The 26,376-nt window shown below is 46.0% G+C and overlaps 1 protein-coding gene across 7 annotated transcripts in view; it reads left to right on the top strand.

The window, feature by feature from the left end:
- TASOR2 (transcription activation suppressor family member 2) overlaps positions 1-26,376 on the top strand; it is a 1,665,218-nt gene that overhangs the window by 468,519 nt on the left and 1,170,323 nt on the right. For all 7 annotated transcript variants that reach the window (XM_069629643.1, XM_069629647.1, XM_069629648.1 and 4 more), the window contains exon 14: positions 761-1,567. In XM_069629643.1, the coding sequence (XP_069485744.1) occupies positions 761-1,567 (807 nt within the window). The remainder of the gene's footprint in view (positions 1-760; positions 1,568-26,376) is intronic.

Genomic DNA, 26,376 nt, shown 5'->3' on the forward strand with positions numbered 1-26,376 from the left:
TCCCATAAAGGCGTGAATGGTGCATACTGCCCCCTGCCCATCATGGTCTGTTGCATTTCTTTTGTCCTCACTGACAAAGTGAACATTAATGTGCAGTGAGTGTGTTCCAAAAGTCTTCACACCCTCATGATTAGGACGGGTAACCTAACCCTGACTCTGTTTCCATGTTACCCCCGTACCTCTGTATGCAAAGAGTACGCTAGAATGAAGTTGTGACCCTTGATTTATTTATTCTTGATTTGTCCATATTTATAATTTCTTATTTTCTTTTAGACTTGTGCTTTGATTCTTTTTCTCTCTCTCGAATTATGTTTTATGTGTGTTTTTAATTTGTCTTGCAATTCTGTGCTTTAAATCTGCTATTGAAAATGCAAAAAATTCATGATGTCAAATAGAAAGTAATCTTTTAAAATATCTTTTTCACAATACATAATGTAATTTTGTCAGAACAGCACCTGAGGAACCTATTATTCTCTGTGAAGGATTGCTGATATATTTATCTTAATTTTCTCTTTGAAACAATGATGGCCATTTTATCAAGGCAAACAACAAATGATCAGACTCTTAGATATTGCATAATCTGCTGAGTTCCCCATTAACCAAACCAGAGCATGTGAAAGGAGGTCAGGCTCCCAGATGAAGTTGAAAGCCTTTGTAAAGTTTCATGATTATGTTTTAAATATGTTTGGTGGTTTCATGAACAAGTTGACCAGCTTTGTAATGTTTCCCTTTTTCTTTTTTTTTAATGTGTGTACTAAAGATGCAGAGGAAGTTAAAGTTGGAAAACGCAGCGACAAGATGTCAAGCACAGTAACTAGCCTCTTGCCTGGACTGAAATACGCACTCCGACAAGCTAAAGAAGCTCAACTGGCAGAGACCAAGCACTGTGGTGCTCAGGTGGAAGAATACTTCCAGGAATTTGTCCGGCTCCGGCAAGGGTTACTGTCTCCTACTGACCCGCAGAGTGGCAGCAGTAGCAGCTCTTCCCCTCTCTCTTTTGATATGTGGCCTGATTTCCCAACACCCAAAGTGTGCAGCAAGGTAGCCTTCTCTCAGCTGGGGACATACATCTCAAACTCTGGCATTTATGACCTCCAAATATCCAAGGTGCTGGAGCTCTTTGCTGGTTCCAGCAAATCCCAGTATGCTGTTTCAATTCAGAGCCCCGAAACAGCCATTCTTGTGTCTGCTCAGGGTCCAAAAACCACTGTTCCCTTAGTTACACCCCCAGATGACCTACAGGTTGATATTGAAATTAATGGTGTTGATGAAACAAGTTTAGTCCCTCAAGTCTTTCACACAGTGGAGGTCAGAAGAAAGCTGAACTTGAAGAAGTCAAAGACTAAGAGGAAGGTACGCAGAAGTGTTTTATCTGCCAAAAGACGAAAGAAATTGACTTCCAAGGCTCTCCTCTCTGCTGCCAACATGCCAGTAAGTTTGCGGCGAACAACAAGGGTGATTTCAGTCCCAAAGAATCCACCCTCTAATGGTCAAGATGTTGCTCAAAATGCAAGCGAGACTACTCTGAAACTGGCAAGTGCCCCATTTCCTCATCGAAGGAAAAGAGGTTAGTGTGCCATCAGTTCATTGTTTTTTGTTTAATATCAGGTCCTTTATTTTTTAGGGAACCAAATTTGCCCTAGAGATTGGCTAGTGATAATTGACACTTGCCAAGTACATGATTGGCTGTGTGCATGTGTAGAATTGAGCTGGCAAGTGACTTTTTATGGCTGGCTAATAGCTTGCAACTTGTAATTTTCATGCCTGCTTTTTAATTCTTTGATGTCAACTTGGATAGGCATGCTTTGCACATATCGCACAGCTTTGATAGATGATTGGTCCATTCGACTATCAGTGTCTCATATTGAATAGGTGGAATCGTAACATCACGCTTTTAAGGTAATCCTTCCTCCTCTTCCTGATGTATTTATTTTGTTGATTTGCAGGGAGTGTCATCCTGCATTTAAGCTGCTGCACAAGGGCCTTTTGTACAGACTGTTGGGGAGAATTTTCAATTTCTTTGCTAATTCCCTTGAACCTGAGACCCCCAGCACTTTTGCTGGACTCTGGACTTTTTTGATTTTAATCTCCTGAGTGAGTGGAACTTTTTACCACTCGCTCATTCTTTTTCTCTGACTGGGCTTGTTATTTTTAGTGCTTTATGGAGTCTGGTAAACTTCATTTGTCTAATACAGGCATCTGCCTTTTGCTTTGTGACACCCAGCACCCTCTGTGCAGTGTCACTGTGGAGTCCCTTGGACTTCTCCTTTGTGTTTTAATGCATTCTCTTGAGAACTACAGTTCCCGAGAGTAGTGAGATGACTTGTATCTTACTTACCTTTTCTTTTGTAGGTCCAGCACACACCACCTTAAGTGGGGTGCTGGAGGTTACATTGCAACTCCTCCTCCCACTCCTCCTGTAGCTTTTTGTTACACTGACTAAACTTAAGAGGCTGGTGGCAGTGGTTAATTATTACTACCTGTTGTGCAGGTTACTAGCAGGCTGATTTCTCAGCTGCAGTACAGCACCTATGGGTGACCATTTTCTCAATATGGCCCAGTCTTCTTTCTTTGCCATTTTTAGTTAACAGTTCCTTCTGGGCTTTTCCTCTATCGATTCATGTAGATTTGAGTCCTTTGAGCTTTGCCTTTGGCAGTCTTCATCCCTGAAACCCGCCCAGGCTCCAGTCTCGAGAAGATAGCTTATGGGCAACGGGCTCGCCTTGGAAGCAAGACGATGCAGAGCAACACAGTGTTACGCTCACCTGGTTCCCACAGGGGCGTCGATCGGACCCGGACAGCTGCGGTCTCCACCAACGTGATGCGTAGTGTTGAGATGACAGTCCGGACTGGCCTGCCTAATACTATCTGCTGGACTCGTAGAAGTATTCTCCTGCAAGTGGAGAAAGGGATTTAGCCACCCGTGGACTTTAGTGATGCCCACCCCCCCCCCCAACTGTTCTCGCTCTCCCCACTAATCACCTCCGATATCTCCTCTTGGTAACCTCACCTTATGTTTTTAAATGATGAGCTCTCCCTCCTGCATGGCATGCAGGGGCGCGTAGATACCAGTTACTTCACTGGTTTGAAGGTACTGGAGGAGTTCCGGAGGAATATTGACTCCAGTGTCTATAAAGTTTAAAGAGTTCAATATGTCCGATGTTCACTCTTGTTCCATTCCCTCGTTAGGTTGCAGCTGGATCCAAAAGAATATTGCCTGGAGGCAGCTGATGGAATTTAGGTAAGAGTCTGTATTACCAAACACTGTCCGGTAAAAGTTGCATGAGTTTAACTTGCTGTTTTCTCTCCCTTTATAGGTGCGCCATAGAAAGATGCAGCGAATTAAAGGATAATACCTCCTGTGGTAAAGCAGGTAAGCCCATGGTGGCAAAGAGATTGTCTTTGTCGGTTTTATCGGCTCACCTTGTTATTCCTTTTGATTTCCCCCCAGGTGCTGGGTTTCGATGAAGAAAATGATGGAGGCAGCGCCCGAGTTCAAAGATGCGGTGGACTGGTGAGTATAACGCGGCACTGCTGCTGGCAAAGCGACGCATGCTGAAATAATGTCCTTTCCAGGCTCGGAGATGTGCTGGGTCCGGAATCAGGTAAGGAATCAAATAATGTCCATGATCTAACCTCTTCTCCTTTCTTTTCCGTTTGTCTAGGAGCTCCGGATTCGAGGTGGGCGTGGCAGAAGACTGGATGCTGACTTGCAAACACAGTGAGCGTTATGCTGCTGGATGCAGAATAACACGAAGCATGAGCTGCTGTTCGGACGTGGTTTAAATAGCCTGCAAAGTAGTCCCAGGTAAGAAGTTCCCCAGAACCACACCCGAGTAAAAAATAGTCCCTGTAATAAAATAGTCCCATCCAGGCCTCACGTTGGCTTGGAATCATTTGCAGCATGGTCTGCATAAGGTAAGTAAAGTCTATGAGCCTGGCGCCAGGGCTGATTTCTATGATGAGCCTGGCGCCTAAGGCGCCATGGCTGATTCCAAACAGCCCCCAGCCGGGGCTGTTGGGGTTTTAATGAGTATCTGGATGCCTGCTCCCGGGGCTGATGGACTCGATCCGGATGTCCGGGGGTAGGCATCATGACACGCAGGTTCGATCCCTGGGGTCCGTGCTTAGAAACTATTAAGCACGTTATAAATAACCAATTATAGTGTGTCTGGGAAGGCAGGAAGTGAGGCAGGGTCCCGAACTTCACTGTCCTTTGTCTGTAGGTGTGCCTGGCTGAAACCATTTCTAACTGGGCAGCTGGCTGTCCTGCAGGCCAACCCCCAGATAATTCACAGCTCCATGGGAGTGAGTGAGTGAATGAATGGGTTCCAGCATATAAATTGAGGATTTTTGGACTACAGGCAGAGTTCATCTCGACAGGGAAGACCTGCCAAAGACGACTTCTTCCCTTAGGCTGGTGGGACCAACAAGCCTCAAGACCTTCATTTTGGGCCATCCCCTGACGTCCTATGACTTTCCTAGGCTGCAGAACACCAATATCCGGGGTCCAGGACCATTTGCGAGTGCATCATTTTGCGAAGATCGAATCGGACAAACTTTGCAGGCATCCATGTGGACCTCCAGAGGCAGGAATTCTTCACCAAAAGTCCCCCCACCAGTGTTCAGGACCGAGTAATCGAAGAACCAGCAATATTAGTTTCTTCTTGGTGCTAAGAAAAAGGCACCAAAACCAGAGCCGCTGGAGTGAGCTGAATTCTTTGCTGCCGACACCTTCTCCCGAGTGCTGCCACAGAAGTCTGTCACAGGTCCCTCCCTTTCGTTACTGCGACCAAGGAGCAAGAATCGGGGTCTGCATCGTTGCACCTAGAAGGCAGCCAGCTACATTTTCATCTTCACTCTTAAGGTACTGTGGGGCTTGGGTTGTACTTACCCTAGGCCGTTTTCAGTGCTCCTTTGCTTTGGGACGCTGTTGTCTTCAATTGGGAGTTGACCTCAACTCCGCTGTTCAGGCCTTACGGTCTGTGTGCTATCAGGAAGGCTCCTCTTGAGCTCCTGTATTTTCTACAAGAACATCTGACTGGTTACTTAACTTTTCTTCTGAAGGTCTTCATCAGAACTTGTTCTGTCAACTTTACTGTGCCTTTGCTGGTTTCCCAAATGTCCATCTTCCTGATCCTACTGGCTTTGGCAATGCTGGTTCCTCCATGAACTTGAATTGTGAACACTTTTTCAGTTAGGAAACAGATTGCCTATATCCATCTTGGAGAGTTTAAACTGGTGCTATTTGTGTTCTGTCTAAACCTTTACTTCCTTCCTAAACTACATTTTGCAAAGGTGTCATATACGTACTCTTTCTGACCTCAACCCAAAGTCACTGTATGTGCTGGTTAAGAAAAGTATATGAAAGGTTAATCACGTGCATTATTGTTCCTGTAATGATCTTATTCCATTTTCAATGCAATGTTATTGTTAGTTGCTGCATTTTAGATTTTCTTGTGTGCATTGTGCATATATAAATAAATATATTTTAGTATGACTTTTAAGTTAGGGTTTCCTTGGGTCCTTGTATGGACTGTTTTTTTTGTACTCCTTTACAGCTCACATTACTCCCTCCTAAGATACGCCTGGCTACTCAGTCACTCTACCACCTTGTGTACTACAGGCCTATATTAAGGGTTGGGTGCCTAATACCAAGAGAAGTCTTATGAAGTCTAACCAAAGTTGGACTTTAGAAAAACATACCTAACACAGACATCAAAGAATGATTTTTATTAGGACCAGCCAGGCTTCGTGTTAAGTTATTTAGGTTTTATGCAGCTCAATTTCTGCCATTTGTGGCAACAGCCTCTGGAGGCGTAGTGTTCATTGAGATTCTGGCCTAAGCTTATTTTGGGGTGGATATATTTGGTAACTAGTGTGAGTTTGTGTGGCAACCCTGTTGTGTGCATGACCGATGTCATATAATTTGAGGTTGTGGTCAACGGGTTATGGTTTGTATTGTTTCAGTGTTAAGGTGGTGTGGAGGCATGTGGTGTCATTTAGGGGGCTTCAAAGGTTAATAGTATGAATTGGCTTTCTTTAGATGAGAAGAAACTATGTAGCATTGCCAACAGTTGGCTTCTCTCGCTCTGGTCCATCAATGCAAAATTGTAAATGTTGTTAGGTAATTGTGAGGCAGGCATGGTATCAAGAGACTCAGACTCAAAAATAACAGTTTGAAAACCTTTATTAAACTTTGTGGGGTTGGTGTAATGCCGATCTGCCCTAACTCAAAGGGGGTTGTTCATGCAACTGATGTTTCTAAGGGCCGGCAATGTCCGTAAATCCAAAAACTAAATTTGTCTGTGTCCAAACGTATGCTTGCCCTCACTCTTAAACTAAATGTGATAGTGGGTCTTCTTAAAGAAAAAATGGTGATTCAAAAGCAAATGTTAACCACAGCTGATTTCAGGTAGTCTTACCAATCCGTGTAGTTCTGCCAGTTCAATATTGCTCAACTCAAAAGGGTTGCCCTTGGAACCTTCCACGTAGGGCTTTTGCAGCCAATCAAAGTTCAGAAGGTCTCAGCATCTCTTGGGGTTCCCTTCCCAAGCTTCGATCTTTCCAGTTCCACACAAAAAAGACAGTTCCTGTTAGGCCTCTCAGGGTTTCCTTCCCCAATTTTCTGACTCTCTTCACAAAGTTCAACAATGTCTTTAGTGAGCCTCTTAGGATTCCCTTGCCCAAGCTTAGGCCCCTCTTGGTCAGACGATTCACAGTTTGTTACTTTACAACTCAACTGGGGATTCACAGTTCCATTCAGGTGTTAGGAAGAATTCTCATTTCTCTGCTAATTCCCTTCAACCTTAGAGACCCCCAGCTCTTATGCTAGAATTTAGGACTTTTTAATGTCAACCCTGGAGTGTTTGAGACCTTTCTCTCACTCTCATGTGTTTTTTTACCTGATTTGGATTATGTGTATCCACTGTTTTTGGAGTCTGACAAACTCCATTGGCATCTACATTTTGTATGGTCACACACAGCACCTTCAATGCAGAGTCTCGGAAAAATCCTTTAGATTTCTCATAAAGTTTAAATACATTTTCCTGTGTGAACTACAGTTCCCAAGAATAGTAAAGTGAAATTTACTTTACTTAGCTTTTTTCTTTGTAGGTCCTTATGTGGACTGCTGGGGGTTGCCTAGTAGCCCCTTATCTTACATTCTCATGTAACATTTGTTATGTTACCCTCAATACTTTAAATGGCTGGTGTCAGTGATTTATGTTTTTCTACCATTGTGCTTTTCTACCTCAGGCTGAACCTTCAGCTGCAGTACAGCACCCATGGGTGACCATTTTGTCAAAATGGCCCCTGACTTCTTTTTTCGCCATTTTCTGTTTGTGAGGTCTTTCTTGGAATTTACTCTGTGTCGAAACAGATTTGAGCCCTTTCTTTGTCTTGCCTTTGGCGGGTTTCAGCACTGAAGCCCACCTCCGACTGCAGTGTGTCCAGAAGGACAGGATGTGAGGTAGGGCCCCGAAACTCCCCTTTCCTTTGTCTATAGGAATGCCTAAATGCAACCAGTCCTGATTGGCTGGCTGTCCTTTGAGGACAGCCACCCCGCTGTGTGATTGCCAGCCTAGGCTGTGCATGAATGGGAGAAACCTGCGTAAACAGCAAGGGTTTTGGGACTAGAGGCAGTCGACCACTGGGAGAAACACCCGACGAAGAAACTGTGAACGAAGCTTGCTGCATTTTCCTGGACCTTCGAATTCCCTGGTGAAGCCATGCTGCTGTGCTGAAACTCCTTTTTCAATTCGACAGAGAAGCTCCTGAAGGGACCAACTAACCCCGAGGTAAACTCCACAGGACCATCTTCTCTGACTGGCTGTACTTCTTCATTGCTGTAAGAACCGAATGCCAGGGGTGGCGGAATACGTAGTCGAGTGAAACATCTGATGCGGTAACGAATCCGGCTAGAAGCTCCAAGAGTCTCCTCCTAAGGACCCTCCAGAAGCAGGACGACCAGATCCCTAGCCTTCTCACCAGAGTGCAGGACCTAAGGAGTCAAGGTAGCTCAACGGGTATCCGACATCCACGACGGTGCTGTCTGCTAAGCGCTGAAAAACGCAAAGTGCCGCTAAATCGAAAAGAGCCTGCAGCTGCTGATGACCTCCCAAGTGCCGCCGCAAGAGCCCTCAAGGCGTGCTCCCTCTTGACCCCACGACTGAGGCTCAGGAACAGGGGTCTGCACCGCTGCAGCAAGACCGAACCCAGCTGGACCTTCTTATCCAAACCAGAGGTACTATTTAGGTTTGGGGTACTCACCTAATTGTCTTTTAAGCTGTGTGTTCAGTTGGGAATTGCATTGGCTTACTTTTAGAGTTCATTCCAACTCTGTTTCTAACAGTCTGAACAGCTTGTGACACTACAAGTGATTTTCTAACAAGCTCTCTAACTTTGTGCAAGACTGTGATTCTAAGAAATGCCTCAGCTCCATAGACTGTTTCAAATTGACCGTGAGTGTCCAGGCGCCCTGAAGATTCTTCGAGTCTATTGACATTAATATTGTATGTCCTTCATAGGGGGTAACTTGTTTTAAACTATTACTGCTGAGAAAGGCCTGTCTAGATTTCATTGTAATATTAGTTGTCCTCACATTTACTGATAACCTTTTCCTTCCCTAAACCTTTAGGTAAACCTTTAGAATCTGCAAAGTATAACTAGTGTGATTATATAAATGCCATAACTGTCCTTGTGATTGAAGACACCTCAGGGTGTAGAAATTGAGCAAGAAGCATATCCAAAGATTATCCACGACCTTGTTCTGATTCGGAAAAGTAATTTTATATTATATTTACATTATTTAATGATTTCTTTTTTAAAGAACACTTATTTAGAAATTGGTGTTACAAAATTATTTATAACTGAAACCATGAGTGTAAGTGTTACTTGGCTACTTTTATTTACGGATTTTATTTGTACAGCTCACATTTACCCCTATTGAGATGGGCCTGGCTGCTCAGTCACATTGTAAACTTGTGTAGTTTAGACCTACACCAAAAGGGGGGTTGCCTAATACCAAGCAGATAAGTGTTTTGTACTCTCACACAGTGCGACTGCATCAATTCTTACCTAACATTGTGAGCCTGGATGTAGGGGCTGGGACTCTCTGGCCCCAGTACACACCCATGTGCCTGAATGTCTGTTGCTGGGCCATTGCCGTGGCCAGTTGCTATCCATGATTGGATAGCCACTTCCTTTTTCAATGGTACAGATACTTACCATTGGTGGACCTGAGGGAGCGTCCAGTCCAGATCTTGGATAAAAAGATGACTCCTGCAGCCATTTTTCAGATCACGGTTGAAGACAAGTTTACTACGAAGACCACCAGACTGTTGATGACCGAAGAACAACTGCTGCAGCTGACCAGCACCAACTCCAGTCACGTCCTGGTGTAGCCTGCTCCTCTTCCTTATCTGAAGAACACTCCTGGCAGTGCTTTAACCCCTTGATCGTTGGGAACAAACAGTCTCTACTCCTGCTTGAGGATCTTTGCTTTGTGGGCCTTCTGAATTGTCCCTGCACCAACTGTTGGACTGAAAAGCTCTCTCCTGAGCTAACTCGCTGCAACCATCGCGTTTCTGAGTGCATCTTTGGAACTTGGAGGCTCTTTAACTTATACAACAAGATGCCTGCGCCTGCATTTTTAGCATTTTTGCATCAACAGAAGCCGTGCAGCACCTGTTCCTTTGTTCGTCCTTGAAAGATCGCCTGCTGCCGCCCTGACCTTGCTGGCTCATTCTTCTTCACCTCCTAGAGGTGTCCTTAGGTCCCCTGCTCTGCAGAAGTCTTAATATTTTCTTCATTTGTGTATTTAGCTGGAAGGTGCCTGGAAGCACTGCAACTGACCAAGACTAACGCACAAGTCCAAAGGTGTCCTCTGCACCCGCGTTGCCTGGGCCTTCCTCGACAGGAAGAAGCATAGAAGGCTGTGTCCATCAGCAGTGATTTCTGGAAAAATCGGGAGTCAACGGGATGAGTAAGTTAACATAACTGTTCTGTTGATTTGGTTGGTTGATTTATACTGTGCCCAACCACCTGGGCATTATGCAGTATCCATTGCATCTGGGCGTAAATGGTTATGGAAAGTGTGATATTAACAAGAAACGAGAAGAAATGAAACCGAATAGGAATAACAAAAAAAGGAAAGTTTTCAGATTGCGCTGAAATGCCATGAGTGATGTCCTAGAGTTCAGGTGAACTGTAAGCTTATTTGTTAGGGTCGTTTTCATATAGTCCCATCTGCAGGTAAAACTTTAGTAAACTATCCCAGTGGTTTGTAGATCCCCAACTCTATCAGTCTGAACTACTGCTGGAACCTTGGAAGAGTGGCAGAGCAGTCAGACTTATCCTAAGAGGAAGATGTGAGCTGTAGATATGTACGCTGAACCCAATTAGCAAAGCACACCAAAGAAACGCTTACATTTAAATCTATATAAAAATATACATTTATTATATTTATACCAAAATCACTTGATATACTTCATACGTTTACACTAGAAAACGTCAGATACTTTTCTAAGGACACGTCTTAGTTTGTGATTGTTCGCAGCTGCGTTTGTTGCAACGTTAGAAAGTGAAAAGACAATACTATTGTATTATCGGTAACTACGTTCACTTGCGGTTCTTAGCCGAAATACGGTAAGACATTTACTTTGCATACACATATAAGAACGTGACTTTAGTGAAGGAAAATGGTTAGCGTAATACTAGCCAGGTTCGAGGTTCTACAGATTTTTTCTTCGCACATCAAGTCTTTTAAGTCCAAAAACACAACCCTAGCTAAAGTCAGTTCGGAGAGGGTTCAAAGACTTCACAAGCAGCAGAATACAAAGAGTTCCTGTGGATTTCTTCAAAATCTGTAGTCTTTAAAAATGCTGCAAGTTAACAGCTAACAATGGAGACTCTGTTAAGGACTCGATAAAGTAACACAAGCAATATCTCCCCCCCCCCCACCCCAAACCACTCCGCCGCCCCACCTCCTCCCCCAGTACCTTAGGTTTGAATAAAGGGATCGTGGCTGGATTCTCTTCAATGTGACGGTGCTGGACCTGGTCTCTGGATTCCTTGTTTTGATGACGAAAGGCAGGAATTTTCCTGTCCATTTGGACAGGATCTCTCAGCAGCAGTATTGAGGGAGGACCTCTGGCACGGCTTTCATCAACTTCTTGGGTCACTCTGTGGATTTGGCACCAACAAAGGACACGATTCAACCTGTAAATCTTCGCTTTCTGCAATCCCGCACTCGATGAGGGGATCTGGGCGAGTTGGATCAGATATCTGGAGTGTCCTTGAGTGCTCAATAAAGATCTGGACGAGTTCAGCCTTTCCACGATTATGCACTCTGAATGGGCAGCAGGTCTCCAGTTAATAGGTTTTCTCGGCTCTGGACACTCACTGGACCTCGGGAGATGGCTCAAAACAAAAGGTTTGTCTTGGCGACTGGTTCTTCGCACCAGTCGAAGGGAAGGTGTCGCCCTCTTAGGAGTTTCTCTATTGCACCGAAATCAGGGTCAGGACAGCAGTGGTCACTTCACGGTGTTGTAAAGGGTCTGCAGGCGTCTCTGGTTGTCTTCTTCAGTTACTACATCTTCCAGTGGTCGACTTCCTTTACTCTCCAGAAGCCTTACTTTTTATACAGTTTTTACACTCACTCCTTTGCAATCTTCCTTAGCAGTTTACAGACTGGAGTGTTTGGCTTTCCAATCAAACAGCAGACCCCCAGTGGGAGCTGGTTCTATTCTGACACTCTGGCAGACAAAGCACCGGGGGGTGGAAAACTCCTCCCCCCACTTCCTGCCTGCCTAGAGACAGTGAAGCCTAGGCGGGGACACCCAAGAGTTCCCGCCAAAGGCAAAACCCACACCGACCTCCCCCTCCCAGAATGGTAGAAGAAGGGTTAACTAAGAACAGCCATGCTAGTAATTGCGAAAATAGAAGGGAAGGCCTCAGGTTGGATCTTAGGTGCCCCTATTGTGCACTACCAGGACTAGGGTCATAGCCTGCGGTACAAAAATTACACAATAGTTGGTAGAACACATCCACTGCAACCAGCCATAGCTAGGAGATGGCCTATTGGACTAAAATGTTACAGGAGCAGAGTGAGGGGAGATGCTAGGTATCCTATTGGCACTCCACTTAAGGTGGTGTGTGCCAATCTCTCGGCTTATACAGTTTTAGGTGAGAAATGAAATGTATCTCTTTCCTTAAGAACTGTAGTTACTTTAGGATAAATGAAATAATCTCAAAGGAGGACCCTAAGTTTCCCCAGTAACACTGCCAATAAAAATTTGTGTGCTACAATGGTAAAACACAGATGCCTATAAGGGCTATGGAGGAAAATAGACTCTATAGTACAGGTAAAATACAAAGAATCGAGATGCAAAAGAGAAAGCCCATAAGCCTGTTTAGTATAGGCCCCGCCGCCTCACCTCAGTCTGTTTTATCACACGGACGACGGTGTAGACCTGGCAGCCAGTGTGGAGGCCTTTTTAGCTTTCTGCTTGCTCCCTGTTTGTTTTTTCCAATTCTTATTTCACTTCCATTCAGTGCCTCGCCTCCCCCGGCACATGTCGACCGCTGGAGGTTTTACTAGATGTGCCTCATGCCACTGTTCGTACCCAGCCTCAGAGCCCCCTTGCACTCTGTCTTGAATGCTTGGAGCACGACCACCGCTGGGACTCATATTCGGCCTGCAGCGCTCTCGGTCACAGGGCTTTGAAGAATCTTTTGTTGTGGTGGAGGGAGATTTTCCACACTTCTCCTCCGCCCCACCTTAAGGACTTTGTCTCCAGGACCTCTAGTCAAGTCAAGGTAGTCCCTCTGTTCAGCACAACTTCACAACGCAGCAACTCCTTCCCCGAGGTTTCCACGGATCGGGGTTCTTCGGATTTAGGTTCTGGCTGGCCCGAGGCCTCTAAGGCTACTGGCTCCCAAGCCGAGAGACCCGGGAGCTCTACCGGGCAGTCCGGGGAAAGACGTGAGGCCTTCCAGGCAGCCAGCTCCCGAGGTGCTCAGGGGCCCTACCAGGCTGTCCTCGGTAGGACGATAAGGCCCATCCCCTTATTCTACCCCATGGGTAAGGGATCGTAGAGTGCCACCTCCAAGAGTCTGTCCATGGCTAGATAAAGCATGGCTAACAGCAGAGGTGCCTAGGGCTCCCAGCCTACCAGACCTTGCTCCAAGGTCAATAATAAGTGTTTTGCGACTACCGGCCATCTGGCTGAGGGCACAGCGCCTACTAGAGGGATCTTGGAGGTCGACGCTTCTGCTTCGCGTGCAAGACCCAAGCTGTATCCTTTCGTGTCTGAGGCCTCTGCGCCCTCTCTTCCAGACTTCAAAATGGCAGAGCGTCAAATGGCCGAGCCTGCCAGGCAGGTGGCCATCTTGGATCCAGCTCAGGGCCTGCCTATGCTTTCACCCGTTGAACAGGCTTTCAGGATGATCTCATCTTCCTTGCCCTGGAAGTGGCAGTGAATCCTACCGTACAGGTTTCTGGTCCCCTCAGGGATACATCTACCCATCACCGTCATATGGCTACACGCCCCATGTGCCTCGATGCTTTGACCAGGAGCGGAGGCCCAGCGCCTCGGAGGGCCGGGCCCTGCTTGTGAGGACCGCTTCTTTGAGCACTTCCTCCTCCACATGCGTTACCCTCAGATGAGGCTCCAGAAGGACATTGTGGAGGTCATCCGGCTGGTGTCGCTGCCCGTCCCACTCCTGTGGGTGTTCCACCTGCGGTTCCGTTGCTAGTCCCTCCACTGGTTCAAGTCCCAATGGTTGTTCTGATACCCCACCTCCCCCTCAACAGCTGTTGGACTGGTCTGCGTTTGCGGACCTGGGGGGAGTCTATGTTGGGACCTGTGTCCCAGAGCCCGGATTCCCCTCGGTCTGTAAAAAATGGGGAGGGGCGCGATGACTATATATGATATGGCATTTATAGTGCGCCTGTACACAAGTATTTATAGGCGTGACAAGACAAGGAAGGAGAAATGGAAGAAGGACAAAAACAACGATCTTAGTAGGCCTTGTGTCATTCAGATCATACAAGTGCAGGGAAAGTGGAAGGGGAGAAGTGCAGGTAACTCAATAAGTGCAGCCAGCGAGTAGCTCATAAGTGCAGAGAGAAGGTACTGTAGGGTTGCAGACACAGACCATAAGTGCTGGGAGAACACGGAGACAGTGCCAGGTCAACTGGACACGCAGGAGCCTGGGCCCGAGTTCAGAGGGTAGCCAGGTGACCAGTGCGTGGAGCAGTCAGGACATCAGCAGGGGAGAGGAGGAGAGGAAGAGGAAGCGAAAAGGAAGGTCTTGAGTTGCTTCCGGAACCTGAGTTGGTTCGGCTCAAGTTTGAGAGAGGCAGGGAGGCTGTTCCAGAGGGAGGCCCAAGCCGAAGAGCGAGATCTGACCCCAACTCTGTGCTTAGGAAAGCATCTGACCCTCAGAGAGTTTGAAGTGGATGAGCAGAAAACTCAAGAAGGGATATGTTTAGGAAGAGAGAGTTGGAGGTAGTGCAGTCCCGGTTCTCAGAAAGCATTGTGGACGATGCAAAGGGTCTTGAACTTGATACATGCCTCCACAGGGACCCAGTGAAGAGATTTCAAAGCTGGAGAGATACGATCCCTGGGTTTGAAGAAAAGGACATGTCTCACAGTCCTGTTCTGGATAAGTTGTAGCGGTCGGCGAGTAGAGGCAGGCAGGTTTAGAAAGAGGCTGTTGCAGTAGTCCAGCCTAGAGAGGACCAGAGCTCTGGAGACAGTGAGCTTCTGGGGTAAAGTGAGGAAAGGAAGAATACCTCTGAGGAGGTGCAGCTTATAGTTTGACATCTTAAAGACGTCTGAGATGTGAGGAGAGAAGGAGAGGGTGGAGTTGAAGATGACACTAGGGTTCTTAATCTTACAAGTAGGAGCAGGAAGAGGGCCCAGAGGGGGCGGCCAGAGAGAGAGAGAAAAGAAAGGAGGGAGCTGATTTGAGGAGCATCTCTGTCTTACTGGCATTAAGGCAGAGCTCATTAGCGGTACACCATTCCTGAATTGCGGTCAGACAGTTTGGCATGAGAGAAGGGGAAGAGGCGGCTGAGGGGAGCCTGAAAGAGAACTGTGTGTCATCCACATAACACTGAAAGTTGGAGCAGAACGTAGCAGTGCAGTGGGCAAGAGGTGCCCGTTGTGGTTAAAAAGCCAGGGAGAAAGGTTAGATCCCTGGAGAACACCACAAATAGAAATGTAGGAGATAGGAAAGATCCCAGTTGGACCTGAGAGATGTGGTCAGTGAGAAAGGAGGTCAGCCAGGCCAGGGCCCGATCAGTGACACCCAGGTCATCAAGGAGGTGATTGAGTAGGATGGCATGGTTGACCGTATCAAAAGCAGAAGAAAGATCGAGGAGAATGAGGACAAAAGGAAGGTTAGAGTCAAGGTTAGAGAGTAGGTCTTCACGGCTGTTCAGAGCTGCAGTTTCCGTGCTTCTGGCAGCTCTGAAGCCAGACTGGTGGTCATGGAGACAACCAACCGAATCGGTGTGGAGATTAAGCTGGGAGATGGCCAGCTTTTCCAGTAGTTTGCCCAGGAAAGGAGTGATGGAGATCAGGCGATAGGCGGACATGACGGGTGGGCTGTGTGTTTTTTGAGAAGAGGGTACACAAGAGAGCGCTTCAGAGAGGTGAGGAAGGCTTCAAAGGCGAAGGAGAGGTTTCAGAAGTTGGCCAGAGCAAGAGCAAAGGTGTCAATGTGGTCCTTGATGGTTTTGGACGTTTTGGCAAGACTTTCATAAATCGGAATTGTCTGGAAATCTCATTGGGGGAGAACAGGGAAATGGAAAAGGAAGAGGGAGAGGGCAGCTGCAGGAGGGCCAGCGATAGTGGATAGAGAAGGGGGAATAGGTGGAGAGGGCGGACAGGATGTCCTGGGTTTTTGAGATTAAATGAGTGGCAAGGGCCATGCAAAGGGCCTGGGAAGCGACAGGAGAGGTATAGACTGCAGCAGTGTTGGCCAGCTCCAAGCAGATTTTTGTTAGTCTGAGTTGTTAAATGCTGCAGAGATGCAGGCTTGGATGTGGGCTCTCTTCTTAGTTCGGAGAAGGAGCTGGTATTGCCTTTGGAGCAGGCAGCAGCCAAGTTTGTCAGAGGATGTACAAGAAGCCCGCCATTTCCTCTCAGCCACCCTACACTCACGCTTAAGGGTAGCTGGGTCAGAATCGTACCAACAGTTGCACTTGGCTTTGGGCTTCAAGCGGATCCTCATGACATGGGCAAGAACATCAAGAGTATCACATATAGAAGAGTATAGCATGGAAAGGGCTGCGTCGGGTGAGAGTCAGCCAGAGGAGGAGGAGGAGGAGGAGGACGAGGAGGAGGAGGAGGACGAGGAGGAGGAGGAGGAGGAGGAGGAGGAGGAGGAGGAGGAGGAGGAAGGGGGAGAAAGTGGCAGCGAAAGCCTCAACTGATACACGCTTCATGGGTCGAATGACCCAGAAGGTAGGTGGCAGTGTCAGAGTTGGCTTGGCCCGAGGGGTAGAGAGTGAGAGATGGGAGGAAAGAAGTGATCACTCCAAGAGAGAGGAGTGGTCAGAGGAATGGAGAGAGGGAGGTCAGAGGAGATAAAAACATCAAGCCTGTGGCCTGCAGAGTGAGTCGGACCAGAGGGGAGAATGGGGAAAAACAGCTGTTCACCCTTTCTCTGGATGTCTGTCAAACTTTGAGCTAGTTTTTCATCATCTTTTATCCTGGTATTTGGGTTTTCTTCTGATTGTGGATTAGTATACATGTTCAGAGTATTTCCTTCCAGTGTGGAATGCCACTTAAAACTGGGTTGAAGGTTAATTTTAAAAAATGGAGAAGGGTTCCAATCACTAGTTTGTTCTCCTACAGAAATGACAGTGATGACTGGGACTTGATTGTTCCTAAAGTGAAATTCTATTTGGTCAGACCGTTGTTCAATCAAGTGGCTTGTGCCATTTAAAGTGACATAATTTGTACTTTGTTTTAATTTGATTGGCCGGTTAGTCTGAGTCCAGAGGACCTTGTTCATGCAGTAAATCATGGATGATAACCTCTGTAGGAGGTCATTTCCCAGTAGACAAGGTGTGCCCTCTGGAGTGACGACGATCACTGGGTTTTTCACCCTATTTCGCCCATTTTTTATCTCCAGATCTGCAGACCCTTTGACTGAAATATATTTTTCATTGAAGTTTTGGAGTTGTCCAGGAAGAGGTGGGTGGGGAATTTGTTGACTCTCTCCCCCTCCCCCCCTCTCCCCCCACCCCTTCCTGAATTTATTTGGTCAAAGGCATTTTTGGACAGTAGGGTGGCCTGGGATCCAGTATCCACCAGCGCTGACAATGCACAGTGACCCTGTACCTTGACGGAGGCATAACATCTTCCTTCCCTCTCTTCAAGGGGACAAGGAAAATGTGCATTTTGTACCAGATTGGCACTTAATTTTTTTATTTTGAACTCCAACACTGTGTGATGGACAGTTTTCTGCATCAGTGTCTGGAAATCTGTAAAGAAGATTTTGCACCTAGATATCTGTGGGATTGGAAAGCCCCCTTTTTCCCCTGATTATTTGCTGCCCCCTTTTCCTGGAGACAGTAATCCGAACCTGTTTGGGGGGAGGATCCCTCATTGCTTTCACAGTCTTTTGTATTTGTATTTATTTTAATTTATATAGCGCCTTAATCCAAAGCGCTTTACAAGAGGAACAAGTTAATACAACAAGCAATAGTTAACAATGAATCTAAACCGGAAAACAGTACAACAAACAATTTACATTTATGATGAGGCTAAGTACTAATAGAGGGACAGAAGGTAGGAGGAGAGGGTGGAGGTGGATTAGCTGGTGAGAGAGGAAACAATTGGTGCTGGGGGGGAGAGAGGAAGAGATAGGATTTTAGAGAAGTGCGAAATAAGGGATAGGAGGTGATGGAGCGGACGGGAAGAGGAAGACGGTTCCAGTGGAAAGGAGCAAGAAGTTGGAAGGAGCAGAAATGGGAGGGGGCGCATGGGGGAGGTGGAGTAGAGAGAAGGACGAGATCTGCTGGTCTTCTGGGTAACATTGTAGGGGTTGAAGAATTTGTGGCTCTGGGTCAGTCTCCATACTTAACCAGTCTAAGTCAGGGTCTTTTCGGACTTACTCTTCCTTGGGAGGGATCCCTCCATCCCTGAAAGAGAAGATGTTCTTCCCTGAATCCTCCAGGGATTCTTCCCCTTCCAACAGGATGATGTAGACTTCCTCCACAAAGTGGGTTTTCTTTGGCCCTTGATTTCCCCTACTTACCCTTACCCCCTAGGTTCCAGCCTTTCGGGGGTAGGAGATTTGTGTTCAGGTTCAGAGGTTATCAGGGGTTTTGCTCTGGTGAGAAAGGAAGCTTTCTCTAGGGCTTTGCATCTCCCTCCCCTCCCCAACCCCCCTCCTCTGGAACCTGTTGTTTGTCGGGGTTTCTTCCTGTCATTGCTCCAGGGCACCAGACCCGGGTGTTGAGCTGTTCTGGGCAGCAATGTCCATTTGACACGGCCCAGGTCTTGTGTCAAATGTGGCGCTCCAGTTGAGACATCCTTTCTGGTTGGTATGGGGGTCTAGATTCATACCTTTGCTGCTCCTGGAAAGGGTAGCTTTCCCTTCTCCCAGAGTAGCTCTGGTATTGGGAGTTTCCTTGATAACCCTCAATCCTTGGTCTCCCTTCCTTCTCTCTGATTTGGCAATCTATTTTCCTGAAAGCGGGAAGAGAGAAGGATTGTTCTGGAAATTGCAGTTTGAAGGGTATCTGGGAACGAATCTTACGTTGGGGGAGGAGTATTTTTTTGCCCTACTGAGAGAAGTTCTTACTGAAGTTTTGAGGGGGGTTTCTGGGGTAGTACTTACCTGATTGGATCCCGCCCTTGTGCCTGGGGAGTCCATACATATACCCCAAGATGGATCTGTTACCCTTGTATCTAGGGCTGATATAGTTGTCAGGGTCAGGTGGAGAGTTGGTTGGATACTCGATTGTGTTGGATCAGAGGGTCTCCTCTGCCTCTCATTGTGCTTATTAGTGGGAGGAGTGTTTTTAGGCCCCCCATTTCCAAGTCCGAAATGGGGGTATTTTTCACCTCTTCCACCTTTGCAGCAGTGGGTGTGTTTGACGGTTTGGGTTTTTTGGTGTTATTTTTGTTCTCAGACAGCTTTTGTACTTCATATATGCAGGTGGCCTGTTCTATCAAACAATTTAGAGTACTACGCTCATGGAAGTCCCTTACTAGTTGGGTCATTATGTATTTTGGGAGTGCATGGAAGTAAGTAATACTGAACTCCCAGCTATTTTTGTTCACCCACCTAGAGGTCTAGGCAAATGCCTGCTCAGCTCTTGCATAAACTCTCTAGGGGGCTTGTTCTTCTCCGCACTGCAGGTTGTAGGCCGCCTTTGCGGGCCTCCTGAGGGTTCCTGTGCGCAGAGAAAAATTCTTTAAAATGGATGCCTTATTGGTGGACCATTTTTGATGACCTTGATCCTCCAGCCCTGCGAATAAGCTGAAGTATTCAGGGGAGAAACGTCCATTGGATGCACTCTTTGGAATTTGATACTTTTTTATGCCAAATGACGTCATCATTTGGTTATACAGTTCTAGATGCTCCCATACTGAGTATTTGGCATTCTTGTGATATGGTGTCATAAAGCTCTTTGTGGCGTTTGTTTGCCGAATTGGGTTTTTTACAAGACCTATTTTCTGTTTGGCAGCCTTCCTTTTCCACTGCACCTGAGTCCACTCACCCTCTGACTCAGAGCTGCTACTATTGGTGGTCCACTCCCTGTCTTCGTGGCGCACCCTACCTTTGAGACCAGGAATCCCTCCCAGAATGACAGTGTCTGGTCCCTTCTCTCCTGTGGTGCTGTGGGCTCTCTGGGTCACTTCCCTTAGACTCCCCTTTTCACACAGGGGAGTATTCATCTTCCTCATCCCTTCTTCTGGGTATGGTGGAGAATTCCCCTCCGACCCCTGAATGTGTGAAGGTTTTTAAAATACTCTTTTGAGGCCTGGACTCTGGTTCTTCTCTGTCTGCAAAGCTGACCAGATGGTCCCTTTTGTAACTTTTGTTTCTGCCAGTCTAACTCCCTGATCTTCTCATCATAAGTGCCCTCCTGGTCAGAAGTACATGCTAGGGTATTTTTTAATCTGAATAAAGATGAATATCCGTCATTATCCAATAAGGACTGGCCTTCCGGCTCAGTTGGACTAGGCATGGTTGAGTCCAGCTGCCTCTTGTTTTCCTGTTCTTGCAAACTGGCAGGAATGAAGTTAGCAGCACCCTGTGCATATAATGTGGTGAGTTGGCTTGAGGTCCCTGGTAAAGAGGACATCATTCTGTGATCGGATGATACCTTTCCATACTCTAATTTGTCGCGGTGCTTCAAAGCCTGCTTGTATTTGGCCATCTTCTTTTCCAATCTCTCCAGATTTGTTTTTCTCAGCTCTATCTCTTGGTGATATATAGAGGCCTGAGTTTTCAGCTCTGATATCAGGGGTTGAGTAGCTTCTATTACTTTGTTTTGTTCCACTACTTGGTCACTAAGTCCCTTGTTCTCTTCACAAAGGGACTCATTTTCCTTCTGTGAGGCTTGTATTGTCTGGGCCTATTCAGACCTCTTCTTTTGCAGGACACTAATCTCCCTTTGTGCACTTTTGGCCTGTGTTGCCTGCTCTGTCCAACTCTGCTTGCCTCACATGTCCCCTTAATTTTTCTTTTTCCATCCTCATGTCAGTCAGTTCCTGAGAACATAACTCACTTTTCTCCATTTCAGTCCGTAACTGACACACGTCTGGAGCAGAGCACATTTCTCCTAACACAATTTGCTATTCTCTTCCCTGAGGTGTACTCTGTCGTTTCACAGCATTCAGATTTTGGCTCATAATTCTGCCTGAGAATTGACCTCCCCAATTATCAACTGACTATTCTCATCTTTCAGTTGATTTCTGCGTTTTAAATGCAAAAATGTCCACTAAACAGGCTTTATAGTGCACAACATGCTCACTTAGTTTTTTGTTTACCCTCAGATTTTCAGCACCTTCTTGATACTCCTGTCGGCACAGAAAATTGGGACTCGCGCTCTAAATCGGCTCGCCTCTCCGTCACTAGCTCCTCTTTTAGCTGCTGAATAATGTTTTCTAATTTTATCTCTGAATCTTGGCTCTGTTGCACTTTTTCCTCCAATTGTTGCAATTCTCTCTGTGCTTGATCCAAAAGCTCAGATTGATTTTGCACAGAGTCTACACTAACCTGGTATCTTTCTTCCATGATCATCATATGGAAGTACATATATGCTGTGAGGTGAGCCATTTTAATTTGCTCATCTCTGGTGGCCTGTGTCATATAATAGTCTGTTAGGGTCCGATGTAACAGCCCATTATCCTGCCACAAATCAACATTTACAGAGGTAACCTCCTGCATCATTCAAGATTGCCACATTTCATGCTCCTGTTCTGCACATTCACCTTTAATAAACAATTTGGATAGTGGGTGCTTCCTGGCCATATTGATTTCTACAGTGCTCATTATTAAATGTGTTCTGCACCTAATATGCGCTCTATGCAAGGACAAAATCTCAATCCTGTCCCTGCTTAGGTTGTGCTCACAAAGTCAATTCCAATGGATACTTTTACCTACACACACTGCCCTGAAACCCAGGGTCCAGGTCTAAATGGGCCCCTTCTCAATGCAACACAACTTTCCATCAACTGAAATGCAATTACACCTAAGAATAGTCTGCTGCTACTGCGCTGTCACGAGGAAACTCTCTACCAATCCCAGACGAGCCCCCAGTTTTGTTGCGGTTTATTACGTGCTCACACCCAACTCTGGGAGTTCCTTTCCCCACCATGAATGTGGCGCACAATAAAGCACTTTTAGTTATTGTATTGTTCAATTTGGCTACCGTCTCCAACCCATTTTGCACCCAACATACATATATATTTCACCCAAATATCACAAATAGATTAACATCGGCCACCGATGCTGTGGAAACACAAGAACAAAATGACTTCCGTACAGGCTCCAACACAAAGACATCCAGTCACAATTACACCAATACAGACAAATAACAGTTCAAGACACAGTGATTGCAGATGGGGTTATACTTTTTCTCCCAGCAACCCTCACCCTCCAACCATCAATTAGATTTAACTCCTCTGAATGAAAGGCCACTGGCAGAGAGTGGAAATACAATGGGAAAATCGGTTTTGGGATTTTTAGCACAGCTTCAATGTGAAAGAAAGAAATGCAAATGGGAAATTCATTTTGCTACACATAGAAAGAACCGGCAGGGCCTTGGGGTTTGGTCAGAGCACAATGGAACAAGGGGCAATTTCCTTTTGCAACTTGCGTAGGCAAAGGCAATACCAGGCCCCCTTTCTGATTTCAAATGAAGGAGATCAATAGGGAATTTCGTTTTTGCACCCTGCACTCTCTAGTGGAAACAAGGTTTTGGGATTGATTCTTTTGGCAAATTTCGTCTATAGCGGTTCAGAACACACTTGGAAAAGATTCTGAATGCCAACAATACCCATCCCTTAATCACTATAGGGGTATTCATTGATTTACTTTGATTAAATATGCTAGGCATCTACACAAACAGGATATTTTTCTATGGGGAAATAACTAAAATCATTTTAAAAAAATATAGGGCCTACACAATCTATGACTTTGGGGTGTTCTTACTTACAGGAGAGGCCTTGAATGGACATCAGGGCACCGCTGTGAAAGCAAGGGGGTCAGTCAAGGATCACCTCTGAATCCTCCAAGAGGCCCAATCCGCATACGTCTCCTGGTTCCTGACTCCAATGCAAGGCTTCTCTGCTGGGATGTTTCTCGCCAGATTTCAGCAGGTCGCCTCTCAGAATTAGTGGAAGAAGTCCAGTTCTAATGCAATATATAAAACAGAACAGACTGCTCAATTACCCCTCTCTCTAATGCAAACTGGTATATTTATATGGCAAATGACAAGTTAGTGATGTCATGATTCTCACGAAAGGGATTGGTTGATTTTCACTTACCCCCTCCCCCCTATGTGCTGACAGGACGAGAGGATGGGGGGGGGGGGGAGTGATTTGGGACAGCTGTGGGAGGAGAAAGCTTCATCATCCCACTTTGACAGATGGGCTTGGCCATGTTTTGAATTAAAAAATCCCTCAACATTTCAAATCTTTACATGTATGCATATATTTTTGAGAACTTCATTTTAAGGCAAATCAGAGTAGACTAGTCTGAAATCAGCACGCCCTTCCTATGCAGAGATAGTTTTTCTTCATTTACTCATGAGCCAGATCAGTGAAAAAAATGCCACTTTATAGTCCCCATGTTAATTATTACCTACATGCTCATGCCAACTTTCACATCTCTCGCGAATCGAGGGAAGGCCCAAATCACGTTTTCATTAATAACTTTAGTTATGTTTATCACGCCCACATCGTTTTAGCATGGTTACAAGGGGGTGACTGACACTTTTAATCGTTTGGAACGATCGTTGTGAGATGTACGCTGCTCGTTTTATGCAATAAAATGTATTTCTCCCATTTAATCACAGGCCTCTCTCATTCCGGCCCCCACCATTGCTCCCATGTTTCACTTCTCCTTCCAGGCATGTGACTTAGCAGAGAGGCTCAGGGTTAGGTCTGCCTCCCCGTCCCAGGCATGTGAGGCCCTGATAGCAACTCTTAATGGGCATTTTTTGAGAATTGTGACCTCAAGGTCACACCTGCTGCAAGAACAGACATGGCTTATCTGGTTTCCACTGTGTTTACGATCTAAACCTATGTATTACTTTCTATATATTTAAGTAATGGCTCTGATTGTACATGTATATAAGGCTGTTATATGAGAACACTCTATTTAAGCTTTGAAGGTCTAGTAAGCATTTCTCTTCGCATGCTGTCAATTTGGATGAGGGGAAAATGACATTCTTTTATTTATTTTATGTGCAACAGGCTCCATTTCACTTTAGCTGCTTGGAGCACAATCTGGTATTCCATTGAATATACTGTACGCACTGCTGTTTAACATGTCTTTTCTTTCCTTCCTGAAATGAGTTGCGCATATCTCACGCTTTTTTATTCAGGCCCACGTTCTTTCCTTTAGATTTTAGGCCTTTTTTTGGTTCAATAGGCCTCATGCCTGACATTTCTGTGCTGGCCTTATATTTCTGTGCGGGTTTACAAATGACTCTGGCCTCTTTATTTCTGGCCTTCCGGGGCTATATTTCACCCCACACCAACCCAGTGGTTAAGGACCACCTTAAGGGGTTGTCTAGGCTTTTTCCTCCGGTGCCTAGGCCGCATTAGCTCTGGGACCTCAATGTGGTGCTTGCAGCTTTGCAACGCAGACCTTTTGAGCTGATGGCCTCTGTGTACATCCGCTTGGTGACGCTAAAAACGGTTCTCTTGGTGGCTCTCAACTCTGCGCTCAGGCTTAGTGAGCTGCAGGCATTGCTTCGTGCAAGCCCTTCACCACATTTCACAATGACAAAGTCGTCTTGCGTACTCAACCAAACATCTTGCCCAAGGGGGTCTCTCCGTGCCATATGAATCAAGGGATCTGCCTGCCGGTGTTCTTCCTGAATCCACAGTCTGAGGCAGAGAGGGCCCTACATTCCTTGGACCTCAAAAGGGTTCTCATGTTTTTGCTCTCTCGGACAAAATACTTCAGGAAGTCTGAGGCATTGTTTGTGACTTTTGGGGGCTCCTCCCCCGGCTCTTCCGCTTCTAAGGCTTTATCGCCCATTGGATGGTTCAGGCCATTAAGGAGGTATACACGGCCATGGTCAAACCTGTTTCTGAGGGGATGCATGCCCATGTTGTCAGAGCTAAATCCACGGCTGTCGCATTTCAGACACCTGCTTCTTGCGATGTCATCAGCAAGATGACTACTTGGGCCACTCTGGCCTTCTGTAGTCACTACTCACTGGACATGAGCTCCATGCGCAATTCAGAGTTTGGTCAGGTGGTTCTGAAGAACCATTTTGCTTCATCCTAGATATGAGGCAGGTTAGCACAGCTCCACCCTATGTTCTTGTTACTAAGAGTAGCCAGGTATCTAAGCATCTGATGTTTTACAAGAGGGAATAAGGTGAGGCGCCAGAGGGCGGGGCCTCGGTTGGGCGTTCCCATGCCTGAGGCCACACCCGCACACTATACTAAATTTAAAGGGGGAAGCCCAATTTTTTGCTGCCAATTGTTCCTGTGTCGTCCAGGTTGGGGGACGTCCCACAATGATGGAGGAAAGGGGACTATGGATTATGAGTACTCTAGTCACTACGGTGAGTAACTTCAATTTCTTTAATATCTGAGAATCCATTTGCACTGTCTATCCATAAATCGATATTCAATTTTAGAGGTGATCCTAGAACGTAGGGACGTTAGCTGCCCCTCGCTATTGAAACATGCTTCAACTTTCACTCAATAGTATGGACATTTAACTCATGTTCCGCAAGACTACTTAGACTGCTATTCTAAGTCCACTGTAAAGGTTCATAGCTTAAGAGTCTGCTGAACCTGCACCTTGATATAGTTGAGTCTGCATAATGGTCCATTATACATTAGCATTTCATCACTTTACTGCTCAGTTTCTCTTATTTCATTAATTTAAACAGCTTTTACTGTTTCTGGTATGATGGGCAGGTGTTCTCGCTTTGCTCATCATTACGTTAAAGGCCACGTAATAGCAGACTGTTTTACTTCCGTAAGAAAAAGGGGCGGAACACCTTTATCTACTAGTGAATAACCCCAGATAAGGAGAGTAAAATGTTATTTGCTTTTGGCAGAAAGATTTCCACTTCTGCAGCCTATGAACTTCAAATGTCTAATGCCACAGCTCTTGCTGTGAGATATAATAGGACCCAATTAGATGAGTTACACAAACTTACAAGAGATGTCCCAAAACCATGGCAAAAATTATGAATGAGGGCAAGCAATCAGCTAATGCCTTTATTCTAATTGCACTAGATGTGCCTGACACAGCTGGAAAAATGGTAGCAGGCGCTACCATTATGAAAAGACATGCATGGTTCTTGAGTTAAGGTTTGAACCGCAAACTCAAGCAAGTTTACTTTAATAAACCAATAGAAGAGGCCTGTTTATTCAGAAAGTCAGTCATGAAGCTCTTGAAAAAGCAGAAAAGCAGCGTGAAACCATAAAAAGTGTAGGGAATATTACAGGTAGAACTTTGCAGCAAAGGAGTATTTTAATTGGTAGGTATTCCTTTCTTGGCCAGCCAGTCAGCGAGGCAAAAACAACTACCCATCTGTTAATACACAGTTCTCTGGATCAGGAGCTCAAACACCAGAAAACTGTGGTTCCCAACGTCATCAACATAGAAGCAGAGCACACAGTAGAGGCCAAACCTTCAGCG

Source organism: Ambystoma mexicanum, chromosome 12, assembly GCF_040938575.1.
Source record: "Ambystoma mexicanum isolate Mex_15411 chromosome 12, UKY_AmexF1_1, whole genome shotgun sequence".
Lineage (NCBI taxonomy): Eukaryota > Metazoa > Chordata > Amphibia > Caudata > Ambystomatidae > Ambystoma > Ambystoma mexicanum.